A 24,875-nucleotide genomic window follows, 5' to 3' on the forward strand; every position below is an offset into this window, starting at 1 on the left:
TCCACGTGTATCAATTTTTTACTAATTTTTTTTATATGGTTTTTAACTAAATTTACATTATTTTGAACACACTAAGCATATCAACCGTAGATACTAAGATTTTATACACGAATTACATTGATTTAAATTTTCATTTTTCTCAAAATAATAAATCTAAACATTGTTTTCAATCTTTAGAAATGAATTAAACATTTTTAAGAAAAAATAAAATACAAATATATTTTTGTAAAAATTAAATGATTTTTAGTCACTCAAAATAAACTCAAACCGGTCTAAATAGATGACCAATACAATTACATGGGTTTAAATGGATAAAATTATTGAGAACTTAAAAGTAAATGAGTTCAAAAGTTCGAGACATAAATGTGTTCGCCAAAAATGAAATGGATTTAAATAAGGTGGATCTACAATTTTATCATCCTTAACAAAGCATTTGATGAATTTTTTTATTAGATTTTTACAATGTATAATATCCCGCGTTTTAAAAGTGTCGGTCAAAATCTAGTCTATAATATTAAAACTAAAGTATATTTGAGAATTGTTTGGAAATATCGATAGCAGTACTAAACGAGTATAATATTGTTTGAAAACATGAATAGCAGTATATTAAAAAAAAGTAATGGACTTACATTATTAAGAAAAATTAAAAGTCTATTAAATTAGAAGCTAGTTTTAAAATATATGAAAATGACACAATCTAATTACCTAAAAGCACCTTTTATATAAAATAATCATAAAATAAAATTTAAACTTTATACACATATTTCAAAACAGAATAATAATTAAAAATTGACTTATATCAAAAATTGATTCTAAAATATAAATATATTCAAATTTTGATTTGTACTAAAATATTTTCTAATAACAATTATAAAAATGCTTTCAATATATATATATATATATATATATATATATATATATAAGAAAAATACATTACAAAGTATTGTATTGTATTTTACCAAGTTTATGTATAATATATTGTTAAACACCAACTTGGAGAACTATAACACCGTATGGGGTTAACAAAATATAACTTGGCAAATTTTTATTATTTTATTTCCTTTTAAAAAGAATATGAAATATGAAGTAATAAAATAATATTGGTTAGTGAACCTAAACTAATTTTGGATGAAACATAATACAATTAGTTTTAGGGGGGTGTATTCAACTGAGAATTTCAGGTGATTTGTATTAAAATGACAAATCCACTGTTATTCAAACATGAATTTTAAAAACTCATTTAAAATCCACTGTTATTGAATTTGACATTTCGTAAAGTACTCTGAAATCCACTGTTATTGAAAATATTTTAAGTTGTGGGATTTTAAAATTTTGAGGTGATTTTAGGGTGTTTGGGTGGAGTTTATTAGTTAAAAAAAAATAAAACTCAAATCCCATTGTTTTAGGTGATATTCTAGAGTAGTTTAACAAAAATCATCTAAATCTCTGCAACTTATTAAAATCATCTAAAACTCCATTAAAAATCAAATCACATCAAATGCTAAATTGAATACATCCCCCTTAGTTAGTCGTTTTAAAAGTAACTCATATGGTGGTTAGGTGGGCTATGCGATTTGAGAAAGTCGTATATGGGCTATGTAATTCATTCAGTAGGAAGTGGAAGCAAAGAACAAGTAAAGATCGCAACATGAGCAAAATTGTGGGGCTGTAATCAGAAGTGAACAATTAGATCAATGATCTTTGAATTCCGCCATGTAATAACTTAAGAAAGTTTTGTTTATATTGACTCACTTACATGACTATTTATATAATTACGAATCCTAATTTAATACAAAATATATTTAAAACAGTTATGTAGATTATATCAAGTACAGAAAAATATTATATTGAATAGGTTATATTTGCATTATTTCATAACAAGAAAGCTAGTCTTATATAGAGTGAACAAGCGAGCCTTTGAAGTCTTAGGGAGTTACATGTAGCATCTCCAAAAGATATTTTATAACTTTAAATATGAAAGTTTTTATTTTCGAAAATGAAAATTAACTTTAAAGTTTTTAATAGTAAAATTTTACATTTAGAGTATCGTTATTCAAAACTTTACAATTTGAAATTTTACTTTTTTATTTGCATTTTGATCCTTACTATTACATTTTATATTTTATGATTTTTAGATATTTTGTTGTTTATCATTTTAATCTTTAAAAAATATATCTCATAATATTTCATAAAATTTATGTTTTACACATAAAACTAAATAAAAACCTTAAAATATTTTAAAATTAGATTCATACAACAACAATCTTACAAAATAAACTTAACAAATGCACAAATTCATCATAGATTTACTCATAATTTAATATTTAGCTATGTATTTTATGTAAAATTTTATGTTTTGTAACTTTTTATTAATAATATTGATGTACTATTTTTATATATGTGCTAATTATTTATAAAGTTTTATGAATCTAAATTAATTATGATAAATAGAAGGACCATAATATAAAATATAAATATTTTTATAGTTCAGTTTGAAGTTTTAATTTCGGAGAAAAACATCTTTAAATTTCAAATATATAATTTTGTAAACTTAAAAATAGAGTGTTTTTTTAGAGATGACCTTAACTCCCAAACAACGCACGATTTATTTAATTGCGTATTACAACTTAGATTTGGAATAGTCTAGTGCCTAAAACTGATAAATCTAAATTAGAACATGAGAGTTAATTGCAAGTGGACCGCAGAATAACCTAAGCCCGATCAATTAATATTCTTCAGAGGTCTAATTTCGAAGAAATTCATGTCTGCTAAAACTGATAAATCCAAATTAGAACATGAGCGTTAATTGCAAGTGGGCCACAGAATAACCTAAGCCCGATCAATTAATATTCTTCAGAGGTCTAGTTTTGAAGAAATTCATATCATGTCTGCTTAAAAGTACTGCTCAGCAGTCGGAACTGAAGCTAAAGCTTTACTAAAATTATATGGAATCATGAGAACTTTAAATTTTATAATAGCCTATCACATAACTAGTCTCTTATACTTAGTGGGAAAGTTATAGTACTCTTAGCTAGACTTATAATTGTTCCCTTTAATTTTATTTGTATATTGTAAGAACAATGTATAATTTAAAACGCAAAAGTAAAGGCAGTGAACTATTAAAAGAGATGAATCAAAAGTCTCACAAGACTCTCAAGCCAAGCGAAAGATTATTGTACGCCAACACACGTGAAAAATGTTATCGCACAGTTGTTAAGACATTCATTGGTTTTTATATGAATGATCATTTCGTTTTTTTTTTGTTAGTTAAAGGAATGATCATTTCGTTAACTTCCGTGAATTACTACTGAAAATGGTCCCTTTTTAACTCTTTTGTTAAGAAAATGGACCCACTAAAACTTTACTCAAAACATAAACCTCCAGGTTAATCATATACCCGGAATACTCTCACATTAATCAAAAAAAAAAAAAGAAAACAAAAACAAAAACCCTTGATTTTTTTTAACACACACAACCATTGATCATATTCAAGAAATTATAGAATAAGTTCTCTTTATTTTATCTAAAAAAGTTCTAAGGATAACATTCGAATATTCTGCTCAGTTTTATATTGTTCCATTTCTTAATTTTTAATCATCAGTGGATCGATTTTAATCACCAAACTAGATTCGGATGTGCGGGTATTTATTTTCAAGTTTATGTGTATATATAAATTTGTTTTATATAATTAGTATATATTTTTAAGGTTACTTATATATTCAAATATAAATGTAATTTTTTCAAATACAATAATTTTATATTTTTCATGCTGTAAATTAATTAATTATTTCAAATCATCACACATATATATTGTTTTTATTATATATTTGTCCTATTGAATTTGCGTTTGATTATAAATCAACAATTTTATGCACGAAAAAATATTTAAAATTTATTCTCTATTTAATTTATTATGATTCTGACCTGTAATTCAAAGCGTTGGATCTTTTTATAATAATTTTTTATGTTTATTCATTTTAGATAATAAATTACTGTATATAAAATTTAAGATAATTAAATTTTATACATGTATTATATAGTTTACTAATGTTAAACCGTTCTAACAACATATTATATGTTTAGCACATCTGTTTTATATTTACGAAAATAAAATATATTAACTTATCAATTTAAAATAATTTTATCATATTTGGTTCAATATTATGGTTTTCTTTTAAAATGGTAGATATTATTATAAATAGATAAAATAAGATATTATTTGATTTTTTCATTTAATAAAAGATAATTGTATATATATTAATGTATAATAACATTTTACTAATTACGAAATTAATGTAAATATTTATTTACAATTTTTGACAGTTAAGATCTTGTTATAATATTTTTGAACAGATTTGTTAGAATTTTTTAATATAGATATTTATGTTTTAATTTAAAATATATCAATAGATATTATTATTTAAGTAATTAGAAATATTATATTATATTAGTATTAAAGAAATACATTTAATAATATTTTTAAATGATGGTCCAAATAAAAATATCACAAATGAAAAAAGTCGTAAATTCTATTTTAATAGATAAAATTATTATACAATACATTTAATAATATTTCTGTTAATAATTTTTTTTTCTTTTTTAAAAATAATTCATGATTTACAAATTTTAACTCGTTTTAACAGCAGTTTATACTTATTTATTTATTTAAATTAAAGAAATTTTGAAAAAGAAATTATGTTACCTTTTACTAATATATACAATTTTGTTATATTTATTTATATAGCATATCTAATTTAATACAATATAAACTATAATAATTTTATAAAAGATAACATATAATTTTATTTAAATTAACATTAATTTATAATAAAATTATATTGCTAATCACGAAATTAGTTAATGTATTATTTATAAAAAAAATATTTAAACTTTTTTGGTAAGATCTTGTTAGATTTTCTCAACAGATTTTCTTTGAAAATATATAATGTTATAATAAATCATAATAAAAATGATAAGATTAGAGAATAAATGTAACATGACTTTCTAGAAATATGTCCAAATTAAAAAATCATACATGAAAGAAGTCATGACTTCTGTTTTAATATATAAGATGTACAACATAACTCATTACACACAATCACAGGGAATAAACAAATATAGATTGATCAACAAAACAAAATTTAACTAAAATAAATTGGAAATTAAGCTAAGCCGGGTGACCCCGTCCAAAAGCCATATATACAACCCGCCAGCTTTAAAACCAGAACCAAACTATAAACTTGAAAAGACACAAACTTCGCCTATGTTCAAATTCATCCCTTAGAATTATCGAATCCACCATCGAAGCTAAAAGCAAACGTCCCCATTTATGAAAATCAAAGCCGAAGCTAGTACTTGAAACGGCGACACACGGAAAAGCGGCTATTCATACCGAACATATCGTGATATTTTTAAATTCATATCTGACTTATATGACAGCGTAAAAATATGTATGAACTTTTGAAAGTTTCAAATAGCATACATGATATTTATTTTTGGCGAAATCGTACACTAGTTGCAATATCAGCTATCACGTCATCTTATTTTGATGATATAGATGTTACACGTCAGCTAATTTTGTTGATAAATATACCACGCGTACAAAAAATAAATAAAAACAAAATAATTGTTTTCTAAAAATAATTGTTTAGAAAATGCAAATTTTATAAATTTTATTATTTAGTAAAATTAACAAAAAATAATTAAAAAGTTAAATTCAAATCTTATACAAGAGATATATTTTTAAATGTTTAGATCATATCACAATACCTAATTGCTTAGAGCATCTCCAATGTCAAATTTTACTATTCTCTCTTAATGAAGTAAAATGGAATATGTAGTAAAAATGTTCTAACCTTACATCATTTCTCATTCTATAATAGAGTAATGAACAAACAAAAAATAGATTACTCTATTTATGGAGTAGACTCCATTATGCAGTGAGGTTTGGAGTTCGATTGGAGCATTTTCTACTTCATACTCCATTTTGCTCCATTTTGCTCCATTTTACAATAAAATTTGGAGTGAGGTTGAAAATGCATTTACAAAAGTTATATATATATGCTGTAATAATTCAAATTCAACGATAGTGCTGCATTTGTGTTAATCTTGATTAATCATGGATGTGTTATTTACATTTAAAGATTTTAGATTAACATATTATAAATTCTTTAAATGTAAACACAACTATGATTAATAGAAAGTAACATAACTGTAACATTAGCATTGAATTTGAATTATTACAATATATATATATATATGTAACTCTTATAAGAACGGTATTGTGATAGGAACAAAACATTTAGAAATATATCTCTTATATAAGATTAAAATTTAATTATTTTTGTTAACTTTATTAAATAAAATAAATTTAGATTTTTTATATTTTATAAATTTTATTACTATTCGTTTAAAAAATTGTATATGTGGCATTTTCATTAGCAAAATTAGATTGATTGATCAATAAAACAAACCTTAACTAGAATAAATCTTCTCAATTAAAAGAGAAGTACAATTTTATCTACTATAAAAAGTCATAGTTAGACCATCTAATTAGTAGTCTAATAAACTGAATTAATATTAACATATCCTTCTTATTAACAATGAAACCTAAACAACTTCCCCTATTTATAATACTTAATGGAAAGTTTATTAATTGTTATTTAATTTAGTTTAAAATATATTGACTAGATCTGATAATTGATTTATTATACATATATATGATTCATATACTTATTCATTTACTACATTTTAAAACTTTATTTAAACTAAAATGTATACACGTGAAATTAAAATATCTTTATAACTTTATTTAGTCTCATTGACTTCATATAATTTGCACCTATATGTTTACTTCACTGTAAATATATTTCAATATTAAATATTTAATTGATATTAATATTGACTAATAAGTATATATCACCAAACATGAAAATATTTATAGAATTTTATGCAAATATACATATAAAATAAAAATGCCCTAAAAGTAATTTTTGGTGCTATGTTACTCAAATCTAAATATTAATTTTAGTTTATATAACACAATTATTTATTTTTATATATATTTAAATTTATTACTAAATTAATACAATACCCACACATTTGAGTCTAGTTGGAAACTAAGTCGGATGACCCCTGAACCCAAAGCGCCACATATACAACCGCCAGCTTTAAAACCAGAACCAAACAATAAACTTGGAAAGACACAAAATTTTGCATTCGTTCAAATTCATCCCATAGAATTATCAAATCTGATGCAGCGGACAAATAGGTTGAAATGAACTTTTAGGGTTCTAAAGACATGTTCTTGGATCGATCAAAGAGTTTCTTGCGATAGATTCTTTGAGACCAACTTTTTTTTCAACAACATTTTGAGACCAGCTTCTTGATAGAAGAATTCAATCGAATCTCACAAGAAATAAGCAAAAACTCTATTTTAATAATAAAAATATGAATACAACTTTAGCCTTCAATACCTATTTATAATAGATTATTAAGTCTAAAAAAACCCTAATTTAATTAAAATAGGAAAAGCACTAAAATATATAAAATACAAATAAAATGTAATTATATAAATTTATTCCAAATAATAAAATAAATAATAAGATATTTGGATATATTCCAAATACTTATATGCATCATTCTCTCAGGATTGGAAAAGATTCGTCCTCGAATCTCGAATCGGTTTTTTGTAGCTGAAATCTTCAAAATTTTATTTTTAAATCGGAGTTTTGCGCAAAGCCGAATCTTCTGACCTTACCCAAAATTTTCACAATTTGAATCTGGCCCGAAATTTGCATGATTCGAATATCCCAAATTTTGCACAATCTGTACCTGACCCGAAATTTGCACGAACAAAAATTTTCAGTAAATGTGATGTCTGCACATTCCTGATCTTGTTTGATTTTTGCATGGAACTCGTCGAGCACGAACTTGCACGAATTTCATGCTGCACGATTTTTGCACAGACGAGATTTGCAAAAAAAAAAATCGTCAACAACGCGGATCTCATATTCGTAGACGTCGTAGATCGGATCACCATAGATATCTCGATAAATCTCATATTTATCTTTTCTCTCAATAAAAGAACTTTCGTCCTGGATAGGATAGATGTTCGCACTCACCATTACATCCAAAATCGTCTTTGATAAAGAAATCAAAGAAATGCAACTCTTATACCAACTGATGCAGCGGACAAATAGGTTGATCTGTCAATCAAGAAACCTTTAGGATTCTAGAGACATATTTTTGGATTGATCAAATAATTTCTTGCGATAACTTTTTTGAGATCAACTTCTTAATAGATGAATTTAATCGAATCTCACAAGAAATAAGCAAAAGCTCTATTTTCAATAACCAAGTTTGAATATAGCTTTTCAATGCATATTTATAATAAATTATTAAGTCTAAAAACCTAATTTAATTAAAATAGAAAAAAACACTAAAATATATAAATACAAATAAAACCTTATTAAACGAGAGTTTCATTCATAGATAATAATTTTTTATTCAGAATCAAATTATAATTTGAGTTTGTCTGCTTTGAATCTATTGTGTTAAGAAAATAACTCTTATCCAAAATAAAATAATATTTCGATTGAGTTCTGACAGTAAATTATTTATGTATATATATATATTTTAAAAATTAGTTTGCAATTTTAATCATAGTTTAGTTTCTTACATAGATGGTGTATCTAGTGTTTGGTATATAATTTTTATTTTAATAAGGTTTTTATAGTTATGCGCATGTTAAATTTAACGGTTTTGATTTGGTTGGAAATTTTTGTCTAAATTTATAGACATTGCTACTTCCTGTGTTAATGGGTTATCTTAATTAAGAAGAAGGATTTTACAAAGTTTACAATAGACCATGTTGAGTGGAACTGATCAATTTCGGTAGTCTATAAAGGAGACCTGCCAACAAGTATCTGCCAAACGACAATGAGAAGATATGGAAGCTTTATTTGGTATTATATTAGGTCAAATTTCTCTACAGCCCTTTGAATTTATTTGATCAATCAAAACTATATTATGTCCTAAACAACACAATGCACATGTTAAGTATATAAACCAGTATATGATGCTTGAAACCTTATTAAAAACCTTATAAACCAGTATAATGCACATGTTAAGTATATAATCATAAGTTAAGTATATAAACCAGCAGGGTCGGCTCAACATCCAAGTAGGCCCTTGGGCAAAAACAAAAATTTTGGACCCTATTAATATTAATTTTTAATATTTTAATTATTATCAAATTTATTTTTAAAACAAAAGTAAAAATTCATATGTTTTTCTTTTTTTTTGATTACAATGTTAAGTATTATTATATTTTGTAACACTATTTAAATTTAGTTCTAATACATATATGTTGATAAAAGAAAAAAAAACAAAAAAAAATTAAAGTTGGGGTGGGTCCTGGGGCGGTCGCACTGACCGCCCGGTATACTAAGCCGGTATTGTAAACCAGTATATTGTGCTCTAAGAACATCTCCAAAAAACACTCTATGACTTCAAATATCAAGTTTTTTTTTCTTCAAAAAGGAACTTCAAAACTTCAAATAGTAGTGAAACTTCAAATATAGAATGTCACTATTCAAATTTTCAAATTTGAAGTTTCATCTTTTTCATTGCATTTTGGTATTTACATCTACATATTATATTTATAGTTCTAAAATATTTTGTCCTTTAATTTTTTAATCCTTCAAAATTTAATAACTCATAAATGTTTCAAATTTACTTTTATAATTTTATTTTCTACAAATAAAATTAAATAAAAACTTTAAAATATTTTTTTTCAAAACTAGATTTAGATAACAACAGTATTAGAAAATAAAATTAACAAATGTATTAGTTTATAGAATAATGTAGTAATTTATTTGTAATTTAATATTTAATTATGTATTACTATGTAAAATTATATATTTTATTGTATCATTTTGTTAATTAATATTTCTATAGTATTTTTATATATGTGCTATTTATTTATAAAGTTTTATGAATTTAAATTAAGTATAAAAAAAATAAAGTCCATAAACATAAAATATAATTTTTTTTTTGAAATTAAGTTTGAATTTTTGATTTTGGAGAAAACCAGTTTAAAACTTTAAATATAAAATTTTGCAGACTTTAAAATATAATGTCTTTTTAGAGATGCTGTTAAGGCATCCAAAAACATTAGACCGACACCGCATGAAAGCTTCATAGTGGTACCTCGGGGAGGTGAGAAAGAGAACAAAACATATATATTAAGAGCTAACTAGATTTTGATCCGCGCTTTCAAAGCGCGGGTTTATGTTTGGTAAAATTTTTATATAATCACATTTATATAATCCGTCTTGTATATGCATTTATATAACCCGTCTCATATATGTGTTTTATCTCCGGGTTTATGTTCGGTTAAAACTATATTGTACATGTATTTTTAGGTTTTTGATTTTGAATTAGATATTTTAAATATAAATCAATATAACAGTTTTATAGTTTTGATCAGTGTTTTGAAACCCGACTCGGACCTGCGGTTGAACGAATTACCGGTTGGTAACCCGGTATTTTTAATATTGTGATTTTTTTCTAATGATAAGACAAATTCGGTGATCATAAGTTGGAAATTTGTTTAAAATATATTTATATTTTTCAAAATCGTTTTAAATGATAATGATTGTTGTCAAAATTAATAATTTTAGAATTAGAAAACCGGTGGTTAATGACAGTATCAAACATGGAAATAATCGATACAATATCAAACAGAGAAATAATCGCAGACCGAAATTAAATTAGGAAACCGGTGATTAATGACAAACCAAAAAATAATTAAGAAGAAACTGGCGTAAAACGTCCAGAATACCCTTAATGAATACAAAGGAAAGACTCCTTAGTAGTGGTAAAAAGAGTAAAAATCCAAATGTGCTTATACTTTAATAATATAAATAATCGATGCAGTATCAAACAGAGAAATAATCATAGACCGAAATTAAATTAGGAAACCGGTGATTAATGACAAACCAAAAAATAATTAAGAAGAAACTGGCGTAAAACGTCCAGAATACCCTTAATGAATACAAATGAAATGTTCTTTAGTAGGGGTAAAAAGAGTAAAAATCCAAATGCGCTTGTACTTTAATAGTATAGATTTTCCATGTGTCATATCTTTCATGTATATTATAATTTCTCTTATATGTTTGCTATCATTATTTTTATTATACGTTATGTTCGGATAAACAAATATTGATTCGTAGACTTATTTGTGTAAGTGGGTTTTAGGTGATTATGCGTTGGTATCTTTCCTTTTCATTGTTCCTTCTTATTTTATTTTCTCGTCTTTTGGCTTTTGCCAATAATTTTGTTGCTTTAATCAAGGTAAAAAGTGCTTTTGGTAATTTAAATATAAAACGATACTATTAAAAAGTGTTCTGATCCGATCGCTTTTCTTCTTACGCTTTTATTTTTGACGCTTCTTCTTATTACAGATTTTCAGCTAATAATAATAAAAACCACGCATCAAATGGTGCAAAATAATCATAAGTTTCCTAACCATGTGCCTAATTGCCTAGCAGCATTGAACTTCCGAGCCGGAAAAATAATTTGTAGTATCGGTTTTGTAGAAAGTAAAATGTAAAAGATATATGGTTTAAAAGGCTATGCTTTATATTCTGTTTAATAACACCACAAATGTGTGTCTATATATTATATTTGATTTTATTACTGTGTGGTATAAAATTTTGAAACTTTGAAGCAATTATGAATCAGAGATTAAATAATCAATATATAGTTAATTTGAAAACAGAATGATTTATATATATTTAATATATCTTTTGAAACGGAGATCTAGATAATTTGTTTTGATATACCTAAAACCTGTCATGTAAAAAACATATACGATTAAGGTTTTGATTGGTAACATCTGTAATTTTTTTTTGTCATCTGATTTTTATTTTAGATTAACGTGAAGTTCCAGTTCCAATTACACAATTCCAAACTACGAAGACAATGGTAGCTAAAATCCTACACGGGTTACAACCTAAGAGGGGATTATAACGGACTTTCTCAAAAAAATACACGAAAGTCAGACTAATCCCAGACAACAGACAATGTCTGTAGATGTTGTGCACAAAGTCTATAGCCTTAAATTTCATATTTTAATATTTCTATAAGTAAAATAAAAATTTAATAAAAGTTAATCATATTTTTAAATCTCTCTCCTGTCAACAAAAAAAAATCTTAAATATTAAAAGAGAACTCACAATCTTTTTTTATATGTGATTCTTTTTAAAAATAATAATCCTTAGACATTCATTATTGAAAACTTACCTATCATTTAATATAATATTATTACAAGAATATAAGCAAATAAAAAGATATTCTAATTTTTTTTCCGAGACATTCATTATTGAAAACATACCTATCATTTAATATAATATTATTACAAGAATATAAACAAATAAAAAGATATTTTAAATTTTTTTCTAAGATTGTAATTTAATAAAATCTTACTATATCTTTTAAAAGAATATAAATACTACTAAAAGAGGAAAACCGTTCTGAAGCTAATCTTATTTACATGGTATATTATAATTTGTGTAACTAAGATTTAATTGCTTTCTGAATCATGGCCTATGCCAAAACAATAAATTAATTTTATATATTACAAACATAATAAGCCGTGTTTTATGTAACAAACTACGACTACTATAATTTATGACCTATTTCATTTCACACTTTATCAAATTACGAACATTAACTATGCAAATGAAAAATTTATACACATAATACATTATCATTCAGTTTAGAACAAAATTCATTGAAAATGAAAATAGTTTTCATGTTTATGAAATTTTATATATATATTATAACGTCTAATAATAAAAGAAAGATCTAACAAAATAAAACATAATGAATATTACAAATATAATTGACGGTTTGAAACAACAAGCAACTAAAATATAACACTATTGTATTTAAATAAGTCATATACATTTTTTGAAAATATGCTTAATGTTTATATTATATATCACTAATGGTGTAAACACAAAAAAAAATGTAAATATAAAGAAAAATATATATTCGCGCAGTTGCACGGATCGAGGTCTAGTACTAGATTAAAATAAATGGATAAAGTATCGGTATCACTTCAAACTTTTCAACGTTTTTGTTTGATTATCTCACCTAATTTCCCTTATTTTTGTGGAATAAATCTTTTATGTTAACAACTTAGTTAAAACTTAAAAAGCACAAAATTATAGAGTATTCGTTTATTTTGCCTGTTTCTCTAAGCTTCTATTTGATTTATGTAAAAACATAAAATATGATCTAGTTTGGCTTTTACATAATTGTATCGGTTAGTTCATCTTTTCAGAAGTTATTTACTTTTATTACCATATAATGATCGACCATTCCTATTATAAATAGACCTTCCATTTTTGCTCTATATCTTGTCTCTACCTCAGTGACACAAACCCAAAGAGTATTGAGAAAAACAAGATCGATGAACTCAACAAAGACGATGAAGCTATTAAATGTCATGGCTGCCTTTGCAGGGATGGTTCTTGTGGGAATGGTTGTGTCATCAGATGCTCAGCTTCAAATGAATTTCTACGCCAAAAGCTGTCCAAAAGCAGAGAAAATAATTTCGGATCACATTGAAAAGCATATCCATAGTGGTCCTTCTTCTCTTGCAGCTCCTCTCATCAGAATGCACTTCCATGATTGCTTCGTCAGGGTATTTATTCTTCAATCTGTTTCATTTATTTATATATGTTTTGTATTTTCCTATTTACGTATATGAATAAATATCCACACACATCAAGTTCAATAGCTTAACAAAAATGATGAATATCAAATATACAAATTGGTAATTTGATAGTAGTAAAATTTGAGATAGAGGAGAATATTTGAGATAACAAATATTTGTTTAGCACTGACATTGATTTTGAACAACAATGAAGGGATGTGATGGATCAGTGTTGATAAATTCAACATCTGGGAACGCAGAGAAAGATGCACCACCAAATCTAACACTTAGAGGATTCGGTTTCGTAGAGAGAATAAAGACTATTCTTGAAGCAGAGTGTCCTAAGACTGTATCCTGCGCTGATATCATCGCTTTGACCGCTAGAGACGCAGTTGTTGCCACCGTAAGCAGATACTTCACAAAATTTGCAGCTCACTTTGTAAGTTAAACAATACTGAAGTTATAACTATAATTTTTTTTTGTACAGGGAGGTCCTTGGTGGAGTGTTCCGACCGGAAGAAGAGACGGTAGGATCTCAAATTTGACCGAGGCTACGAACAACATTCCCCCGCCAACTAGTAACTTCACCACGTTACAACGACTTTTCGGTAACCAAGGCCTTAGTCTCAAAGACCTTGTCCTACTCTCCGGTAAGTTTCAAATAACCGGAAATAACCAAATTGCTTAGTGGTCTCGGTAGGGGGCTCACACTTTCCTGTGTTTGTTTTTGTTTTAGGGGCTCACACTATTGGTGTCTCGCATTGTTCTTCCATGAATACTCGTCTCTACAACTTCTCGACGACGGTCAAACAAGATCCAGCTCTGGACAGCGCGTACGCAGCGAACCTAAAGGCCAACAAATGCAAGAGCCTCAACGACAACACCACCATCATCGAGATGGATCCAGGTAGCCGTAAAAGCTTTGATCTCAGTTACTACAGGCTTGTCCTGAAGAGGAGAGGTCTCTTTCAGTCTGATTCTGCTTTGACCACGAACTCAGCCACGTTAAAGATGATCAACGACTTGGTCAACGGTTCTGAAGAGAAGTTTTACAAGGCTTTCGCTAAGTCAATGGAGAAGATGGGGACAGTTAAAGTGAAGACGGGCTCAGCCGGTGTGATCAGGACAGTTTGTTCTGTTGCCGGAAGTTAACTAGCCTTGTCGGAAAGCGGTTTTATGTTCTGTTTTACAAATTGTTCATTGTTGTTATATTTTGACTCTTGAGTGTAAAAGTGTTGTTTTTTTTTTTTGAGAAAAAGTGTTGTTAATTTGATTTCAATGTTTGATTTGGGTTTATGGCATGCACCCAAAAAAAATTTCTGTTTGTGGTTCAATTAAAATGAAATTTTTAATAAATATCTTCAATAGTTGCAATGAACTGTATACAAATATCAAATATGACTCTTTTGAGGCATAGGAACTGATAAAATTACTTTGGTGTCTCCTTACAAGACTACCTTTATATTTCAACCCTAAGTCACAAACTAACGTCTTGAGAACAACCTTTTAGAACACAAAGCCTCAAAGTGCTCCATGTTCTTTTAGAACACACCAACTTGAAAATACATGTCATGTTATTCCAGTTAAGCGATATTATCCATCACGTCTTGAACAAACTTTTGTAAAGCAATGCGTGATGATCCACCCTCCATCAAGGCGACATGGCATTTCTCGCTGGTCTCCTTCACTCTCTTCCTAACGTCACTACCCTGCTCCATCAGAACCCTTATCCCTCTCTCGATTTCCTCGGCCTCCACGAGTTCCATCTCCGTCCTCCCCAACAACAGATCTCCTCGCCAGTACTTCCTAATCTCCACCGACAATCCAAGCTCCTCCACCATCTCGAAGGCGTTGAACTTCTGTTCCGCGTAAAGCGGCCAGATGGCCGTGGGAACTCCGAACCACAGACTCTCCAGCGTCGAGTTCCACCCGCCGTGAGAGATGAAACCTCCGATGGCCGGCTTCTCCAGCACGGCCGCTTGTGGCGCCCAGCCAATCACCTTCCCTCTCGCCTCCGTTCGATCAATAAACCCTTCCGGGAGAATCTCCTCCAAGTTGGAGAATTCACGAGGAGGTTCCTTCATTACGTTTGGAGATGCACGTCGGAGAGACCAGATAAACCGGTGGCCGGTTCTCTCCAGCGCGGTGGCGATTTCTCTCGCTTGTTCCTCGCCGAAGCCTCCCATGCTCCCGAAGCAGAGGAACACTACCGAACCAGCCGGTTGCTCATCAAGCCATTCCAAAATCTCCGCTTCTTTTACGTCCGTGTCGTTTCTGAGGTGCAACACTGGCCCCACTGGACGGGATGAGGTAGCACAAGTGGTAAGGACCTTGGGGGCCAATGGTCATGCTCCTGGGTTCGAACCACCTGGAGGGGAACTACCTCTTCCATGTCACCAAATGCGGTACTGGGTGTTGGGCCTTGTCCTCAGCCCAGGTATAACCCTCCCGGGTGAAGTGGACCGCTGCCTGACCGGGCCCGGGGGAATGATCCGCGTAAGTGGAGAACCCCGGATTATCAAAAAAAAAAAAAAAAACACTGGCCCCACTGAGTAGGCGGGAGGAGTGTCACCATCACCGTTGGAGAGAAACTTCAACGCATGAGGCTCAAGCTCAGCGAGGGTATTTACTAAAATACCCTTAGTCTCTCTGAATCTTCTCGCTTGAGTTCGGAAGAATGAGAACCACTCTTTTGATTTGAATATGTAAGGAAGACATTTCAACGGATACGGACGAGTCAAAATCGGAACCACCAACTCAGCGTCCGAGTCTTCGAACTCGCTCGTGTCGTACTTATTCTCCTCGGGGGAGTCGTACATGAACTGCATGTGAAGCAAAAGTCCGAGAAACCCAGCGTTGGATGTGTAAAACAAGTAACTAGGAACCCCTAGTTCGTTGGCTACGTCTATCATGCACGTGCAGTACATGTCGACCACAAATCCAGCGAGACGAGGCGTGTCAGAGTCAGGTCGAGTCGGTTCAAGGAGTTTTGCAACCGCGTCTTTGACTAGTGGCTTCAGTTTTTGGACGTGGCAATCGGTCGCCTTTAGCTCGGTGGGTTGGTTTTCGCCGGAGATTACTTCGTAGCGGAGACGGGTATTGGATGCGGCGGTGAGAGAGGCGATCGTAGAGGTGGTTTTGGAGTCGAAAGATATGATGATTACGGTGATGGAGAGGCGGTTGTTTTCATCGAGTAGTCGCTCCGCCATCTCCACGGTAGCCATTAGATGACCGGTTGCCGGAGAAGGAATGAATACCAGCTCCATTTTCATTTTGTTATTGCTATTTTGGTGTGTTGTTGTATTGTTGTATTGCCTAGAGGAGGAGATAAGAAGATAAGAAAATAATTAACGATGAGAAATTTTAATGTAGTTTTATTTGTAGTCTATCGTCAGAGATGTGTTGATTGGTGAATAATTTTCAAACTCATGTGAGACATGTTTGTTTCTATATAAAATTTTACTTTCATATATGGTTTCTTCCTACACGTTAATTTCGATAGTCTTTTTCATGGTTAGAGAGGTAAGGTGGATATTGGTCCCATACCACGTTAGATCTTCACGTTGTGTTCAATTCTGTTCATAAACATGAAAAAGGTGCTTGTACTATACATGAACCTATCTCCAGTTGAAAGTATAGCAAAAAGATAGCAACGAAAAGAAAAAGAAAAGATAGACAGCACAAGACATTATATCCTCTGGTTAACTTAGACAGTATGTCTGTTTTATATCCTCTGGTCTAAACGAGGAAAAACAAACAAGTCACAACATATGTATATTCCGCTAAGAAAAGAACCCCCCATTAATCATGTTCTTAGCCAAAATAACTATTGGTTTCACATCAAGAAGTGTCAGCCGCCTAGAGGAGGTCAATTTCACACAAAAATCTAACTATATGGGCTATTATTTGGGCCTAATACTAAAGGGCTAGGTTTTTAACTATTGGGCTGTCCTGGAAGCAAAACCCTACAAAGATGTTGTAACCGCTAGTCGGTAGGTAAAACCCTAATGCGCCTGTGTCGTATATATATGGTTTGTCTTCTATATTGAAAAGAAACACCATAGCTACTTGCTTCTATATCGCTTCTGTCTACTTAGCTTTAGAATGAATTTATAGGATCTTTTTTTGTTGTCTTTAGGGTAATTATTGATTTTGGTTTTGAATTGGTGGCGGGTGTGAAGATGGGATATGGTGATGAAACGAATAATTTCGTGGACTAGAGTTTCAGATCTGGGCTCTTCACCCAGTAGTTGAAGATACAACCCTTGGCTGTCTGAGTATCCTCCTTTTTGTTCTCCCCTCCACCACAATCGTATAGTTTTTTTTTAAATCTGATTTTCTTTTTAAATATAGCCGATGAGGATAAAAACAATTATCTTAGCGGATTTCAGTGAGGTTTTTTAAAGCAATGATCTGAATTGTTACACACACTGAGGCTATTTTATTTCGACATAACTAATTTGAGTTTTCTCCTGTTGATTGTTTTGATGCGATGATGATAAAACCGCACGGAGGTGCATGAAGGGCAGTGGACAAAACATTAATATGTTTTGCCGTGAGCTCTCTTTAACTAAACGACTTCTCCTTCCACTGAGCATCAACAATTAGATTTTTCACCTTCATTAATTTCATTTTGTTCTTTATATACGGTATTTGAATGAAAGGAGGCGTCTTTTACCAATTCTGAGGGATAAAAACAGTTCCTTTAGGTATAATGGCATTGACGCAATATTGATTTGTGCTATATCCTGATCATCTGACCTTTTTTATGTTATTTGATCCTGGAAATGCCTCGCATATTACTTCTTTTACTTTAATATCAACTTTATTCTTCTAAATCAATCTGCGGAGGTCCTTCATGATCAGTGTATCTAAAGATGCGATGGATAGATTTAATTTGATGGTACAAAATATTAAACCTAAGTTTCACGGCAAATGTTCATAGTGCCAGAAAGTTGAAATGTGCTAGACCCCCTGTGTGTGCATCATAAAATATGAATGTTGAATATAATTCTCAGTTTTATTATTATGTGAGGAAGAAATTTATCATCTTTCTTGTTTACACTTTTATTGTAATTTCTAAATTCACGTCCTTGATTCGTTTACCATGCTGCCTGATCAAAGTGAATGTAACTGAGAATACATTGCAATTGGTTAACTTACATCACACTGTATGATTAAATTGAGTATTACTGAGCCTGTTCATTACGCACCTGTCAGTAGGAATAGCATCTTCTTGTGGATATTTTATTGAGACGAGCACATTTTATTGTGGATGTATTAACAGAATCATTTCACACGCATCAGGGAAATATGCTACTTTACCTGTCAATGGTCATCGGTACATACTCTAGTGATGGACATGTGATCTGCAATCTATTTAAAATGTTAGGAAAAATTAGTCAAGTCCGAGTTCTACTGTTGGAAACACAGGCCGGCATCCGAGGCTAAACTGTGGTTTGTCGTGAGCTTTGAGAACCACTCTAATTGGTAATAGGTGAGCTCAGTAAGCTAGAATCAACAATGCACTTGAGAAGAGGATGAATGAAGTTATGGAAAGCTAATCAATTTGATGAGAGGTACCTGCGTACACTTGGTCGAAGGTTTTGAGCTGAAAGGGAGCTTCGCAATTGAAATGATCGAATTCTTCTCCATTTTGTTATCATCAGCAACAAGGTTGATCTGATCTTCTCAATCAGAATCCATGTCTATTGTAAAGGTTGAACAACACTTTATTCTGTTATTGTCATGACTCTATTCTCGCAACAATTAGTAAATACTCCCTCCGTTTCATAATACTTGATGTTTTACTCTAGTGCACAAAGATTAAGAAAACTATATTTCTTTAATAAAAAATATATTTCTTTAATAAAAAATATTTTAAAGATATAATTTTAAAATCAATTAACCAATAACAAAAAAAAGTGTAAAACCTAATTGGTTGAACAGTTTTCAATAAAGTTAAAGTAACCTTAAAATTTCAAAACTTCATCTAATTTGAAACAAAATTATCCTTCTAAAACATCAACTATTATGAAACGGAGGGAGTACCATATAAGCATTGTAAGAGTGAATATAGAATTTAAAATTAACAAATATTTGGAGTATGGTTTAGCGCAGTATGTACTAATTGAAACCGTTGGCATGTGTTAAAAAATAAGAAACTAGTCGATTTCCTGCAAACATTAGAGAAACCGTTTGTATGTGATCTCTGTTCTTAAATAGATCACATTTTCCAAAAGGAAATCAATCATGTATATACATGAAGCTAAACCTTGCAGAAATCAGCAGAGAACACTTGGGAGAAACCAACTTTTTTAAACAGTCCGCGTAAAACGCTTTAGCATCACCTCGGAATATTATACCCCAGCAGAAGAATCTTTTGACTTCTCACAATGAAACGCATATGAACGTTTTAACTTCCCTTTGTAACATCCATGTCTTGAAGTGCGTATTCTGCCTTTGTCGCTTTTCTTTACTTCTTATCATAAGCATTTGAGCCAGCCATTAACTTCCATTCTTGTATCATGAACTTGAAATCAGGAGTAGAAATACGGAGAAGATCCTGTTTAACCAAACGGCAAAAGCCTCTAAAACTGTTAGTCTTCAGCCTTGTCTTGCCACATCAGCTTTAATCAACACAAGTACTGAGGTCCTCTCCATTTGTTTCTTACTCCTACTGTCCTACATCATCACTCTCCGTTTACTTTCTCATGCAGATGACTGTGGATAGAGAGTATACATAATAAGTGTTTTCGTAAACGTAAACAACCCTTACAAGTTGAGTTCTGATATTTGCGTAAAGAAGCTTTTTTTAAAAATAGAAGTGTATATAGTAAACAAACACTTGTTCCTTAACCGGGAAAATTTCCCTAATCAGGGTTTAGATAGGCAAAACTGGGAAGGTTCATGTTCTTATGACCTCAAAAACATAAAATTAGGCAACTGATGAATCTTCCAGACATTTAGGGCAGTTGCAGGTGAAACCGTAATCTGCAAGTAATGCTTGTCTCTCTTTGTACGGAAGCTCCTCGTCTATATATGAAATTGTCACCTGATTTCATATGAAAACAAAATTACCTACTGTTTTTACAAAACCATTCCATTACAATGGTAAGAGAGAAGACAAGATGTTGTACCTCTTCGTTCTTGCTGATGCGTCTTAATGCAATAATAACTGCTTGTCCGTCTCTGTCCTGCAAAACCAAACCACAAGTAAAAACAGATCCGCATGGAAGAATCTGACTTCAGTACAAAACTGTAGATAGAACTCTTAAGAGAGAATAGAGACAAGAGGACAACAATGCAAGAAAGTTACCTCTTCTCTTTTGAAGGCTTTTGCATTGGGGCAACATGAATGGTTCATACAGCTCTGCAGAGGGAAGAAGGCCGTTCCTGACACAAATACGGACGATGTAATGATGTCAGACCGCGGTTACAAGTTACATAACTCCTCTTTTTTTTAGTTCAGATCATTTCTAACCTTGGCAACAGTCTGAATACTCATCACCAAGAGCATCTAGAAAGGGTCTTGTGATTTCCTCAGCTTCGTCCTTTTCAGCGTCTGGAAGATCATCTATATACAAGAAATAGTCCTCTACTGGTGATGCTACCACCAAGTCTCTGCCAAAGATTGGTAATCATCTCTGAGTTATATATACTCTACTGTAAGAACATAGAAAGAGGAAGTTGGTGACTCTTACAGGTTATTAAGCTCAAACATGCCGATGATGTTCCCATATATTTCAAGCGAGAATACTTTCTGGCGTCAAGGAATGACTCTCTCTGTAAGTAAATTATAATACAAAGGAAACAATGGCATAGATTATATATCAAACTGATGAAGGCGGATACGTGGTTCACATTCTTTGTCAAATATGGCTGTCTTCAGAAGCTCCAAAGACTGTGGAGATAAATAGAATATTAATTCAGTTAGCAAAACAGTAGCTAATGGAACTGATATTGTGATCTCTACATACAACATGGCAAGCAAACTAATCCTTTTAAAACAATATATACATTGAGAACAGATGAAACCCATACCGTGGATGCAAGATCCTTTATCTGCATTCTGAAGGCACCTTCATCTGACGGATCAACATCATCTGGCAATGCGATACAGTCCCACCACCTACCAAAGAATTAGAATTGTACATAAATTATATTCGGTGTAATAGACATATCACAAGAGGAGTCTGTTCTTCTATCAACATGAGTTACCCTTATGTGATTTTGATCACACTCAGAAACATAGTAAAAGCAAGCAATTTCCGTTCATTAAGCGTCAAGACTATCAAATGGCAACATTAGCCTATGTGTATACCTTCTTTTGTATCCAACAGATACTGGTTTCCATGCCTCCAAGAGTAGTGATTGCTTTGAAACACTCTGCTTCGCTTGTTTGTTCACATGTTCTGCCTTAAGTTTCCTGTACCTCAGAATGGTAAAGGCAATCGCCTAGCCATGATAATCCATTGTCCAGAACTTGTTAGTTTCTTTTTCTTTTTTAAATACTATAGAAAAGAAAAGGTCACAAACTCTATAATAAGCACAATATCCAAGATAGTCTAGAGGCAGACATAACAACTGATATATTATATTATATATCTATATACCTTTGCAGCCAGGAGAAAGATATCATTTGTCTCTGAAAATTAAGAAACGAAATAAAGAGAGTCAAGTTCAAGGAAGAGACTATCTAGAACCAGCACAGAATTGATAATATACCATTAGAATGTTTAATAAACTCTCCAAGAGCCTCTCTGGATACTGATTTAGACCTCTCACCAGTGCAGAGTAAAGAATGAGAACTTTCCCAATCTGCCTCTGCGCATGATCCACTATGTCGGTATCCAAACGAACACATTAGTAAACAGCAGACATAATCTAACACATGTGGAAAACTTTACAAAAGTTGAAAGACATGATCAAACCTGCAGTAAAAAGCCTCCTGACATCCTCCGGGACACGAAAGAGGAGAAGGCAAAGGGTAGTTATCAGTATGGGGCAGTGCCATTTCACCGTTCATCAGAGAACTAACGACTCCTTGTGGAATAGAACTATGATTTGAACTGCTGCTTGCATTTCCATTGTACTTGAGGCATTCATCTTCCTCGCTTTCAGATGAATCATCAGCACCACCACAACAACCAGAGAGACCCATGTTCTTGAAATAGAGCTTCCTCCCGATCTGTTTCTCTATTGATCCGATGAACCGGAAACAAAAACTGCAAACCAAACAGTCCACCTGGGGTGGAGGAAAGTGATTAAGAAAAGTGAAGGAGACAAGTTTGAGAAAAGGACAAGTTGAAGTCACCTTGTTTGATGAGTGTTGGATACCGACGAGAATCTGATCTTTCAGAATGAGTTCATCTTCTTGAAACTCTGTATTTGCATAGACACCTATACTACCCAAAGGAAGAAGACAGAGTCTGTTACTTTTGAGCGAAAACAGAGAGAGATTTTGAGAATCAGGAGAAAGACCTTTTCCGAAGGTGCCGTTGTGTTTCACTTGGATGCCATTGCATCTTCTACTGCTTATTAGCTGATTGAAATACTCCTGGTACATAGAATAATAGGGCACAAAACACACATATAGAGATATCAGATTCGAGCTCAGTCGCTATTAAGCTTGGTCTTGAGAAAAAAGAAAAGAAAAGAAGATCTTGGTGGAGATTTTGCCTGGAGTTGGAGAGTTGGAAGCGGAGCAAGAAGACTGGCGACTTCAGCGGCGGTTTTGTCGTTCATATCGCCAAGAGAAGCCATTTGGAAGCAAGTGACGGAGATTATCTCAGACGACGCTTTGCTTTGTTTTGTTACAGTTTGGGGCTTTACTTCCCGACTCGACGGCGCGTCTGATGTAGTAATCCAAAAACTAGGACTGTCAAATAGCTAGTCTAGAGTCCATTTGGGCATGACCAATTGGACCATTTCAGTTTTAGATATTAGTGGGTGGTCTATACTGGGCAATGGTCCACAAAAAGCCCAAGACCAGTAAAGACCAAACACCCAAAAAAATTTTTAAGTAAAGCCCAAGATTTCTTGGATAAGCCCATGGACACCCAAGAAAATTTTTAAGTAAATTTTTTAAGTAAAGCCCAAGATCTACTAAAGATCAATACACATAATGATCAAGAGAGTTTAAAACAATGTGTAAAATGGGAAACAATGAGTTTAATGAGTAGAAAAGTTAGCACAAATAGATAGCACAAGACTTTGAACAAAAAAAAAAATAGATAGCACAAGACATCTTCATTACTTTGCGAGAGACGAAAGTGATGCCAAACAGCTTCACAGAAACTTGATCATCCTGCATTACAAACAAGACATCAAGTCATATAACAAGACATCAAACACTTATACACATATTCAAGATAAACACTTGTACACAGACACATAATATCATGCAAAACTCAAGATAAAAACATTTCCTTTACATTGCATCAATGAAGCTATATCATCCTAGACTCAGCTACATAGATTCAAACATATCATCCTATATAGTGCATCAACGAAGCTACCTACTTGTACACAGACACTTAATATCATGCAAAACTCAAGAGCAGCGATCTAAAAATGTATTCCTTTCTGAAGATCTATAAACGGTTTATGATACATACCTCTTTCTCTTACTAAGAGCTAAGCTCAACCTCATCACCTATCTCTTGAAATCCACGGAACCAGTTTCTTGCGCAGATAAGAGCTTGAACGTTTGTAGGTAGGAGACATCTTCATTACTTGTTGAGGACTCTGTTGCTGATGCTAAAGGATGATTCCGACGCCACCGTTGTGAGAGGGATGCTCAGCACTTCACAGGCCATTGAAGACAGCTCTTTGAAGCGGCCTGCATTATCTTTCCAGTATGATATAGCATCCAAACTTAGAAAGCTTTCCATATCAACAACGGGCTAATGGTGATTTCCCACTACCACCAGTCTTTTGAGAGAGTAAACATAAAAGCTCTGTAAACAACAACAAACCAACAATCAGATTCTATCAAGAGTAAACATCTTCCTACGTTAATAAACAGCAACAAACCAACGAGTCTACAAGTCTTAAGTTGCAAGCATGTCTACGAGTCATACATTGGAAGTAATATACTTAAGAGGTCAAGAAACTTACATCATATCCTGAAGGGATGTTGTGT

General features: G+C 31.4%; 3 protein-coding genes and 4 non-coding genes across 7 annotated transcripts; 5 read left to right on the top strand and 2 right to left on the bottom strand.

Annotated features, from left to right (window-relative positions):
* Window positions 1-13,392: 13,392 nt before the first annotated feature.
* On the top strand, window positions 13,393-15,089 carry LOC108862038 (peroxidase 30). Its single transcript, XM_056986738.1, has 4 exons — window positions 13,393-13,717; window positions 13,944-14,132; window positions 14,217-14,379; window positions 14,466-15,089. Exons 1-4 carry the CDS (start codon window positions 13,484-13,486, stop codon window positions 14,879-14,881), a joined length of 1,002 nt encoding a protein of 333 aa, XP_056842718.1. The 5' UTR covers window positions 13,393-13,483; the 3' UTR covers window positions 14,882-15,089.
* A 185-nt stretch (window positions 15,090-15,274) lies between these two features.
* On the bottom strand, window positions 15,275-17,134 carry LOC108833164 (UDP-glycosyltransferase 71B6). The gene is made up of 2 exons (XM_018606596.2): window positions 16,270-17,134; window positions 15,275-16,059 (listed from the first exon to the last, which is right to left on the bottom strand). The coding sequence occupies exons 1-2, from the start codon at window positions 16,999-17,001 to the stop codon at window positions 15,313-15,315; spliced, it is 1,479 nt and encodes a 492-aa protein (XP_018462098.1). The 5' UTR covers window positions 17,002-17,134; the 3' UTR covers window positions 15,275-15,312.
* Window positions 17,135-17,911: 777 nt separating this feature from the next.
* Window positions 17,912-18,014, top strand: LOC130495352 (small nucleolar RNA Z157/R69/R10). Its single transcript, XR_008934623.1, has one exon. It is a non-coding gene; the product is annotated as a small nucleolar RNA Z157/R69/R10 (small nucleolar RNA).
* A 65-nt stretch (window positions 18,015-18,079) lies between these two features.
* LOC130495355 (small nucleolar RNA R11/Z151) lies at window positions 18,080-18,168 on the top strand. The gene has a single exon (XR_008934626.1). It is a non-coding gene; the product is annotated as a small nucleolar RNA R11/Z151 (small nucleolar RNA).
* A 47-nt stretch (window positions 18,169-18,215) lies between these two features.
* On the top strand, window positions 18,216-18,328 carry LOC130495358 (small nucleolar RNA Z152/R70/R12). Its single transcript, XR_008934629.1, has one exon. It is a non-coding gene; the product is annotated as a small nucleolar RNA Z152/R70/R12 (small nucleolar RNA).
* Window positions 18,329-18,405: 77 nt separating this feature from the next.
* Window positions 18,406-18,531, top strand: LOC130495370 (small nucleolar RNA snoR80). The gene has a single exon (XR_008934641.1). It is a non-coding gene; the product is annotated as a small nucleolar RNA snoR80 (small nucleolar RNA).
* A 1,992-nt stretch (window positions 18,532-20,523) lies between these two features.
* Window positions 20,524-23,583, bottom strand: LOC108862037 (histone-lysine N-methyltransferase ATXR2). The gene is made up of 14 exons (XM_018636057.2): window positions 23,411-23,583; window positions 23,213-23,288; window positions 23,046-23,131; window positions 22,663-22,976; window positions 22,457-22,569; window positions 22,345-22,376; window positions 22,053-22,186; window positions 21,773-21,860; window positions 21,584-21,632; window positions 21,433-21,487; window positions 21,213-21,352; window positions 21,048-21,124; window positions 20,869-20,925; window positions 20,524-20,783 (listed from the first exon to the last, which is right to left on the bottom strand). The coding sequence occupies exons 1-14, from the start codon at window positions 23,492-23,494 to the stop codon at window positions 20,667-20,669; spliced, it is 1,422 nt and encodes a 473-aa protein (XP_018491559.1). The 5' UTR covers window positions 23,495-23,583; the 3' UTR covers window positions 20,524-20,666.
* Between the last annotated feature and the right edge of the window lie 1,292 nt (window positions 23,584-24,875).

The sequence above is a fragment of the Raphanus sativus genome, chromosome 5 (assembly GCF_000801105.2).
Source record: "Raphanus sativus cultivar WK10039 chromosome 5, ASM80110v3, whole genome shotgun sequence".
Taxonomy (NCBI): domain Eukaryota; kingdom Viridiplantae; phylum Streptophyta; class Magnoliopsida; order Brassicales; family Brassicaceae; genus Raphanus; species Raphanus sativus.

Coding starts and splice junctions, on each gene's coding strand:
- LOC108862037 (XM_018636057.2), bottom strand. CDS start 23,494: ATGGCTTCTCTTGGCGATATGAACGACAAAACCGCCGCTGAAGTCGCC. Junction 22,377..22,456: donor GTTTATTAAACATTCTAATG/GTATATTATCAA, acceptor CTTAATTTTCAG/AGACAAATGATATCTTTCTC. Junction 22,187..22,344: donor TCTTTCTCCTGGCTGCAAAG/GTATATAGATAT, acceptor TATCATGGCTAG/GCGATTGCCTTTACCATTCT.
- LOC108862038 (XM_056986738.1), top strand. CDS start 13,484: ATGAACTCAACAAAGACGATGAAGCTATTAAATGTCATGGCTGCCTTT. Junction 14,133..14,216: donor GAGACGCAGTTGTTGCCACC/GTAAGCAGATAC, acceptor TTTTTTGTACAG/GGAGGTCCTTGGTGGAGTGT. Junction 14,380..14,465: donor AGACCTTGTCCTACTCTCCG/GTAAGTTTCAAA, acceptor TTTTTGTTTTAG/GGGCTCACACTATTGGTGTC.
- LOC108833164 (XM_018606596.2), bottom strand. CDS start 17,001: ATGAAAATGGAGCTGGTATTCATTCCTTCTCCGGCAACCGGTCATCTA. Junction 16,060..16,269: donor CCGCCTACTCAGTGGGGCCA/GTGTTTTTTTTT, acceptor TTGGCCCCCAAG/GTCCTTACCACTTGTGCTAC.